The sequence below is a fragment of the Copadichromis virginalis genome, linkage group LG3 (assembly GCF_057382275.1).
Source record: "Copadichromis virginalis isolate Kocher_CV1m ecotype Utaka linkage group LG3, C_Virginalis_male_GT1.1, whole genome shotgun sequence".
NCBI classification, from domain to species: domain Eukaryota; kingdom Metazoa; phylum Chordata; class Actinopteri; order Cichliformes; family Cichlidae; genus Copadichromis; species Copadichromis virginalis.
Window position 1 is genome coordinate 24310645 of NC_140620.1, and position 9489 is coordinate 24320133.

At 36.3% G+C, this 9489-nt stretch overlaps 1 protein-coding gene across 1 annotated transcript; it reads right to left on the reverse strand.

The window, feature by feature from the left end:
• Positions 1 to 53: 53 nt before the first annotated feature.
• LOC146713571 (uncharacterized) lies at positions 54 to 9433 on the reverse strand. The gene is made up of 15 exons (XM_085438685.1): positions 8574 to 9433; positions 8043 to 8088; positions 7719 to 7823; positions 7459 to 7544; positions 5437 to 5544; positions 5285 to 5353; positions 4997 to 5117; positions 4514 to 4602; positions 4330 to 4422; positions 3888 to 4010; positions 3390 to 3503; positions 1986 to 2072; positions 983 to 1099; positions 774 to 868; positions 54 to 108 (listed from the first exon to the last, which is right to left on the reverse strand). The coding sequence occupies exons 2-14, from the start codon at positions 8080 to 8082 to the stop codon at positions 803 to 805; spliced, it is 1218 nt and encodes a 405-aa protein (XP_085294811.1). The 5' UTR covers positions 8083 to 8088; positions 8574 to 9433; the 3' UTR covers positions 54 to 108; positions 774 to 802.
• Between the last annotated feature and the right edge of the window lie 56 nt (positions 9434 to 9489).

Below are 9489 nucleotides of genomic sequence, written 5' to 3' on the forward strand. Positions count from 1 at the left end.
TCAGTACTTTAGAGATTGTCCAGTGCTTGGCCTGGCTTTGTTGGGACCAAATGTTAATCTCCAGCAATGTCACATTCTTATGGCCTCCTAAGCTTCTTCTTTGGTTTTCTGCAGATGATGCAAAGAAAAAATACACACAATAAGAACCAGAGTTATCTTTGTAGTGCAACCCTCAGAAAATGATCAGTGTGGTGTTTCATTTTTTGGTATGAATTTGAAAAGTCGTATCTTACAGTGAGCTTACTCTGCTCATTAATTCCACTAATGACTCTATCCTTTGTTTTTTAGCGGCCACACTCATGTTGTTGTAGCTCTAGTTATTAGACATAATAGTAGGAGCTTACCTTTGGGGACCACAGAGATGCAGTAGTGAAATTATTGGAAACACTTTTGCGAATATAGCCCACAACGCATAATGTAAATATTCCACATGCCTCAGTTATTATTCTGCACTGCTCTTGCAATACAAATATATACTATAGGCTGAAGAAAACAAGACAAAGGAAAGATTTCCTTTTCTTTTTTTTAACAGTCAGCTACAATCTGACTATATATATATATATATATATATATATAGATAGATAGATAGATAGATAGATAGATAGATAGATACATAGATAGATACATAGATATATATAGAGAGAGATTTATATAGAAAAGTAGAATCTAGTCATCTTAAAAAAATCTCAGATTTTACAATTTTAGATTATACAAAAAACATTTAAAGGTGAATACTGATACAGAATTGATGGGTAGGTTATAAAATCACTGACCTTCTCCTTGTGTCTTTCTTTCAGTTCACTCAACAGTTTGTCAGACTTCTGGTTTGCTCTTTGAGAGACTCAAACTGACACTGGGACTCTTGTAGCTAAAAAAAAAAAAACACCCAAAAAGTGTGACAAAGGATTTTGAACAAATAGTAAAGCCTTGAAAAACACACGGATATGGTGCATATGTTGATCTTAATGTAATGAATACGCACCTCTTTGTTCTTATTCTCCAATTCATTCATCAGAGTCTGCACATTCTTCTCAGCTTCCTCTCTGCTCTGCTGTTCATCCTTCAGCTGCTGCTGGACTTCACTTACCTGGTCTTTAAGCTGGCAGGAATGTAAGGAAGTTTACATTGATTTTTTTTTTTTTACCATTAAAAGTGTTAGCTGGTTTATTGTTTTTACGATTTGAAAAAAAAACATATAATGCTGAAATACCAGTATTGCATCATATAAATAATGTATCTACACTTTATTGCTACAGCAGCACCTTCAGCATCCTCGTGTTCAAATGTAGTACAATTTACAATTTACAATTCCTTGTTAATCACGGGAGTGACTTTCTAAAAATATCCCTCAATAGGCAAAATCCGCAAAGTAGTCAGCTTTACTTTTTTACAATTATTGTATATATATAATATATATAATATTCTTATATGTTTTAAGGCTGTAAAACCCCTCACTACACATTTTATACACTTTTCTCAGACAAGCACGAGCATTATCATTTCTCTCTCTCATTTAAACACTCTCAAAGTTCAAACCTTCCTACAAATATAAGTCCAATATTATAGAATGAAATCAACTTCAGCGTCACAATGCTAGCAATCGAAGATTTATGTAAATCTGACAAACTGAACGCAGAAATGAATAAAACGTTCGAGTGACTTACAGTATCTATGTAATGACAACCTTTACTATGCCCCAAAAATATATAGTTTGTCAAATGGACTGTGACCAACATGACACAAAGCTGAAAGTAAAAAGGAAGTATATTTATAGTTAATGAGCAGTGGGTGTCTCTTGTAGATTATGTGTGGAAATATGAGGACAAATATTGGCTGCCTTGATGTCTAACCCCACTAAACACTTTTGTAAATCAGTCACAATTTAACCCCCCCAAAAAATCAAGTTCATTTCTTAGGTAGTTTTTATATCTGTGTTTTAGCTAAAATCATATGAATAATATATACATTAAAATCAAGGAATTAACCTTCTTGATTTGGACCTCAAGCTCCTCCTTCAGGCAATTCAGGTCTTCCTTATGTCTCCGCTTCTCTTTATTGAGTTCATTCTCAAACTAGAAGAAAAGGATGATCAAAATGAAACCAAAAGATCAGACATCCCCAGTCTCTGGTCTTAAAACGGGTCACCAGACTAAGAAGGTGGTTTTCTGTATAGAGATTGAAAATGTGACGTCACTTAGGGGTAAAACCGCAAAGAATTCTGGGAACTCGTGGCAAGAGGTACTAGCGCACACAGGCTTTCAATTGAAATCAGTTATACAGCGATAAAAAGAAACACAAAAAATGGCAAGAAGCTGTTGTATTATTAACTGCAATAGCCGGTCGCATGAAAGCCACGGAAATCTTTTCTTTTTTTTTTTTATCGGATTACATCGTTGAAGAGAAATTGTTTGAGCCATGTTTCCGAAGTAACAAAGAGGCAACTGGATTGCAGCCATTGAAAGACAAAATATAACGTCTCAGAACACTCCAGCTCACAGGTTAGTCTGCTCCAAGCATTTCCACAGAGGTCAGTCTGCTGTTGTAGTTAATACGTCATTTTTCTTAACATAATTGGTGATATAGGTTACAAGCAAGTCTGGCGCTGAACAGAAATTGTCGCGCTATGCTCCTTTGTTTATTGTGCATAAAGAGTGAATTGTCCTGACACAATATTGCGTTTCGCTTCTGTTATTATGGTACATTGACAAAAACATATAAAACAGTTGTTTTGTATCACTAATTGCCCAGTGCGATTACAACATACAATATTATTGTCACTGCTACATTTCTGTGATGCTACCAGAAATTATTTCCACTACTAATTAATTACCGTTGAGCTCAAAGGTCCTATTAATGAACGGTTAACGAATGTGTATTTATGAAGACGATTTGTGAGACTGGTAAACTTACCTTTGTTCGATGGTCTTTCGTTCTACACGGTGCATTTCAAGGTCCTGCACCCATCCGTCGGTAAACTGTACCTGGCCTTGTTGCAGTGACCTGAAGTTACTAAACTTCATGAGTGTATGCACTCACTGCAAGAACCATATAATTATAAATCTGAGCGTGGTGAAAGTTGGGCAGCACACTGACATCTTTTGTCCACTCTGTGTGCTCGTAAGGGTCTGACCCTTTCACTCCTTTGATTTTTCCTCGTATCTTTTCTTTGACTTTTCATCAAGTCTGTCTTTGTACGGACCGGCATTGTTCTCCTTCGTTTTGTACATACGTTTTTGGGGGGCAAAGAAAAAGCAAGAATTTATTGGAACCGAAGAATGAACCTTTTGCGGTGCTGCAAATGCTTGCATTTGATGCGGTACTTGGATTGTTTTGCCACGAGTTCCCGGCATGCAATGCGCGAAAGTCACGTGGTCTGTCAATCTCTATACCTTTTTCCTGATCTCCCTGATCTCTGCATTCTTCTCCTCCAACAGATTTTGGGTTTGTTTCAGCTCATCAATAGTCTGACTTGTGTCCTCATGATCAGCTGACGGCTGATGGATCTATAAATCAGTCAAACAAATGTGATTTTTAAACTAAGACACCTCATATTTTTGTAAATATAAAATGAGACACAGAGTAGCAAATCATTTTTTAACCCATTGTGCCAATTAATCACATTCATGAATCTTTCATTCAGATTTACAGTAACAGAGTAAAAGTGTTGATGTCTTTTGAGATATGAGACAAAACTGCAGGGACAAATGATAATAAATAAGAACAATTACTGCAACAAAGATAATGAAAATAAACACCAATGTTAACTTCTGTCCTGATTAGAGGCACTGAGCTTCATAGCAGCAGCTGAACCTCTGACTAGATATGATATCAAACATGAAAGAGACAAATATGAGATGAACTCATGGAATGAAACTAAAGGAAATAACCTGTTTTTTATTGGTTTCCAGCTCTTTCTTCAGCATCTGCACATCATTATCTTTCATTTTCAACTCTGCATCCATCTTTTCAATGACTTTCAGTGAATCTTCAGGGTCACAGGAGAGAGGAGACTACGACAGACAAACCAAGAGACACAAATCAGGATGAAACCTGTGTTCAAATAAATCTTATCAAAGCAGCATTTTCCACTGTAAGTGGTTTGCAATCACAGTTATGTAAATGTTTAATATATGTAGGGCCTATCAGGGCCTAAGTTTTATATCATCACTCATAATTATTTATAGTTACAAAAGTAGGACGGTTTAAGAACGTAAAAACATTTCAATTTTGTTGTAATATATAACTGCTGTCCGTATTAATTCCTTATTAGTTGAAAAAATATATAAAAATATCTATAGATACATTAAAAATTAAAATAAATGTAATCACTTTTCTGTCCAGAAGATCTTCCTCAGCGTTCTTCCTACTCTGCTGCTGTGCACCCTGGACCTTCTGCTCAAACCTGGCCACTATGTCGTTAAACTAGGAGAAGAGTGAAGTGAAGGGTAATCAAAAAAATCTGCATTTCTCCAACTCAATACAGAAGGAATGAACATCATACAAGACAAACCACCTTCTTCTTCCTCTCCAGCCTTTTCTTCACTTTAACATCCACCTCCCTCTGCTCCTCACGCTGCAGCTGCTGCTGTGCTGTAGCTACACCTGAGATCACAGAGAAAAAAACAACATAAGAAATTAGTATATTAAATGTACATTTTCTTAGCATTGTTAACAAAATACACATATTCTTGAATTGGTGAAAAGTGTAATCAGATTGCAAAACAAATATGATTTTAAGTGATCTAGATCAAAAGCTGTCTACATTTTAATCCTAGAAGTCCTTTTTAATTCTCTAAAAAACAGGTTTGGTACAGTGGTCATCAGCATTGATGGCCATTGCAGCTCATTTTCCATCGGCTGATTTTTGCCACTGAAAAACTGATAACTGTGTCTTCTGAATGAAAAAAAAAAAAAATTATTTTTAATCAAAGAAGATTCTTTAAAAAGTACCATAACATGGTTGTCCTGAGTTAGTGTAATATAAGGTCATGTGTGCTGTAAGAGGTGATGTTGCTTACTTTGTTCCTCGTGGTGACAGCAAGGCCGAGGTTCAGCTGTGAAGAGACCTCCTGCTTTTCTTTAAGTGTGTCAGGTGTCATCACCTCAGTTTTATCCAACTAACAAACAGAAGCACAGCTGAGAGGATCAATTATTCATTCATTTAGGTTAGCATACAGCTAAGCATGGACTAGATGACAACTGGGGAAACATCTGAGCTAGTTTCATACATTTAGACCACTTCATTCATGCTCTCCAGCCTTTTCTTCTGTGTCTGCATCCTCACCTCATCATGCCCCCTGTGCTGCTCCTCACACTGCAGCTGCTGCTGTGCCACAGCTACTTCCGCATCCACCTGAGATTAGAGAAAAAATGTCAGAGCTTTTAAAATAAAGCTTCAAAATTTTGGAGGATTTAATTTGCAAAAATGTTACCCACAACATGGTTTGGTGAATTATTCTGCAGTGTCTGCAGGTTCTTCTCATCTCCTTCCTCAGTCTGGTGTTCATCACTGAGCTTCAGGGCTGCAGCTTCTTTTTCTTTCAACTTGGAGAAAAGTAGAACATTATGAAAAAGAAGCACGTTTTGGAGCGATCATCAGACATAAAGAATATTGTGTGTGTGTGTGAAGGAAATGCTCTAAAAGTGAAATTTCAGACTATTTACAGTCATTTAGCTTAACACAATAAAACTGCCAGCATTATATCATGGACACTCTGCAATGCATCCTTCTGATGGAGGACAAGATTCTATATAGATCATAGAAAAACACTTAAAGCCAGAACATTTCATCATTTTTTTTAAATAAGAGGAAGATGAGTTACTGATCAAATATGGCTGTGGTCCCTCAAATCTAATGGATTATTTATTTTAATGACTTTGCTGAATTTAGAGATTGTATAATTATTGGCCACACAGATTCTGTGAAGGTGGTGTACTTGTTCACTGTAGTTGTACTTGCTATAAAATATTGTTTCATCAGTGGGGCTAATAAAGACTGAAACAAGCTGTCAAAAGTCAACAAAGCAGCAACTCTAAAAACTCATGTTTGCTTTACAATGGAGTCTCACTAAGATAAGGTAAGATAACGCTTTACTGTCATTGCACAGTCATACATAGTACAATAGTAAAATGAAATTGGAAAACTGTCCAACGTCAGCACTAGATACAACACAACATGACACGATACCACACATCACAACACAACACAGTAACTTAACTAATAAAAATTAGTGATGTGCGATACCACTGATTTCCTTTCCGATCCGATACCAAGTAAAATTCAGGGTGGTATCAGCGATACTGATCCGATACCGATACTCTTAAACTTAATGTTTCATTGCATTTCATAATACAATATATAATTGTATTATGTAATTGTAATAATAACATAACCATATTGCTTCATAATGATTAGAGGACATCAGACAACTTGTTTTTATTGCTTAATAATGCAGAATAATCATATAGAAATTTTAAAAAAAAAACTGACGTTGTGCGCTATTTGAGCATGTTGCCTGCCTGCAGCACTAAAGGACTCTGCGAGAGACGTCTGTCTCGCCCTAGCAGCACCTGTCCCTGTCCTCCTCTTCTGTTCGCCTCAACATAAGCTTATCATATTCTGTGATGTGATTTACTCCGAGGTGTTTGACGAGTGTTTGAGTCAGTGGTGTTGCCACAACAACGTGTCCACACAGGACTCTGTTTGCGCTCAGCCATTGTTGTGAGTGTGCATGCCAGGAGCTGCCACACATTTATACAGCCGTAATCCGCATATGACTATGAAAGGCGTAAGAGGAAGTAGTTCCTTCCAAATTAGACGATCCGAATTGTATAGTTTCTTTCCACTGCGTTCATTTTAATGGAAAAACTACAAATTTACCCCAGAGTACTAAAATATCGATATTATAATATGAGAATCGATTCTAGAACATAAATTGCTGGTATTGGAAGAATCGATATTTCAGTATCGATCCGCACACCACTAATAAAAATGACGACTAAGTGTTGCATACTGTTACTATTTCACATTAATTATTATTGCACCTTTTTTTTTATAAAAATACAAAAATATTATTATTGTTATTTTTGTTACCCCCCAAAAGAAGTCCTGGGAGGTAACCAATCAGGTCAACTGTTTGCACTGATTAGGGCCGTTGCCCTGTTGTAAAAGCTGTCCTTGAGTCTATTTGTCATTTATCTAAGTTTGCCCCACTATCATGCCTTTATTCACAGACATGACAGTCATTCATTTTTACACCATCTGTAATTTGTTTTAAGTGCAGCTGGTTCATTTCTCTCTCCTCCCCCTGTTTTTTTTCCTGAGTTGCTATCTTATCTTTGTGCTTCTGATTCATCTCTGACTGAACTTTGTTGTTCAGGTTAGACTTCCCTCTGACACGCAATTCTGCTTCTTTTTTCATCGGAAGTAGATAAAAGTAATGTCCATTGTTTACTTACATGCTTGTTGTCATTTTCTGTTTCCCCTGAGTTCAAAGCTTCACTTGAATTCCTCTCAGCTGTCTTATTTTCATTTTTGATCCCTCCTGCAGAAACACAAAACATGGTAGATTAGTGTTTTGTTTGATTTTTAAAAAGTCTTAAGTAACTTGGGTTGTATCTCTCATTATCCAACATCTTTTAAAATACCATTATAAGGGGAAAATATTCATAGAGCTCATTAAACTTGTAGCAAACTGAAAAAGGAATTTGTGACTTACTGTTTTTCTTTTGCTTACACTTGTATGTGACAGTAACAACAAGAAGAATGGGCACCAAGACAACAATAATAATGATGCAGTTCAGCACCGCAGGAGTCAAATTCTCTGAAGTGAAAAATGAAAGAAAATCATGAAAATAAAATAACTGTAATAATAATAATAATAATAATAATCTCCAATGTCAAACACAAAAAGGTTTCTTCATAATCTTCTAACAACCAGTAAAAATTAGCAAGTGAAGAAAAGCAGAGTTTTCTGAAGAATTTTTATACACATATAAACAAGTACTGAGCTTTAGATTTGAAAATACTTGTGTCAGGTTACCTGGGCTGACCTGGAAACCAAACCAGCTTTTTAGGCTCATTTTGTTCTGGAAAACAAGAAGAAAATAGTCACAATAAAGAGATATACCTCTGCATTCATGTTGAAATTAAAAAAGAAAAAATCGTGTGGTTTAAAAACAACATCCTAATTCAACTTTGATGTATGCCACTATGTGATGATCTATCAACACTTATTTTTATTTAATTTTATTTATTTTGAATCAAAAAAGGTTAGAGTTCATGTAAATGATTATAATTATTTAACATAATTATTCTTTAACTTTTTCTTCTCTGTAGATGGCCTTCACACTGTGTAATGTACAGCATAGACGGATATTAACTATTACAATGTAGCTTATTGTAAATTGCCTCACAAATAAACAAATACACCTTAAATCACCACAAAATCTGCATATGAGAACTAAAGTTTTACATGTTTGAGGCAACAAGTTGTCACTTAGAACCACAGAGACACACTTTATGTTTCTATTATACAGTAAATTATACAAACAACCAAACATAAAGTATTTACCTCATAAATTACACTGATGCATCTGCTTCCCTGCAGTGAGTGAGGCTGTGCAGCATTTGTCCTTGAGCACTGGTTAAAGGAAACACTCACCTGCAGTAACAGGAGGCGTGGTTTCTTCAGAAGTCTGAGGAGGAAAAGAATGTGTGTGTTGCAAACAATTGGTTCTTGCGAGTGTCCACATGTTAAAATGAAACTTCATTAAATGCTTTTAATGCCAGCGTGATGTGATCTGGTTAAGCTGTTACAAACCTTAATAATAATAATAATAATGGATTGGATTTATATAGCGCTTTTCTAGGCACCCAAAGCGCTTTACAATACCACTATTCATTCACTCTCACATTCATACACTGGTGGAGGCAGCTACAGTTGTAGCCACAGCTGCCCTGGGGCAGACTGACAGAAGCGAGGCTGCCATATCGCGCCATCGGCCCCTCTGGCCAACACCAGTAGGCAAGTAGGGTAAAGTGTCTTGCCCAAGGACACAACGACCAGGACAGAGAGCCCAGGGATCGAACCGGCGACCTTCCGGTTACAGATAGGCCTTAGATACCTTAGGCCTTGACCTTTGACCTTGCTATGATGAAATGTTTTCTTGAGTGTGTCCAAACCTTGTTTCATTTGTGCACACAAACATGTTTCCAGGACAGACACAAACTGACAAATCAACAAATCTTAAATCTTAACATTTGATCAGTTTCCTGCTTCTCTGGAAACTGATGACATCATATCTGAGCTCTCATTATCGTTTGAGCGTGTAACCCTGACATGTGATCTAAAGAAGGAAAAGGAAATCTGGACATAAAGTGTACATAAAAAGTAAGTTCTGAGTATTGTCTCAAACTAAACTCAGAGTAATTGCAGCCAAAAGCAAATATCTGGAATCAGTTTGTCTTTATAAACAGAATTTAAAGCT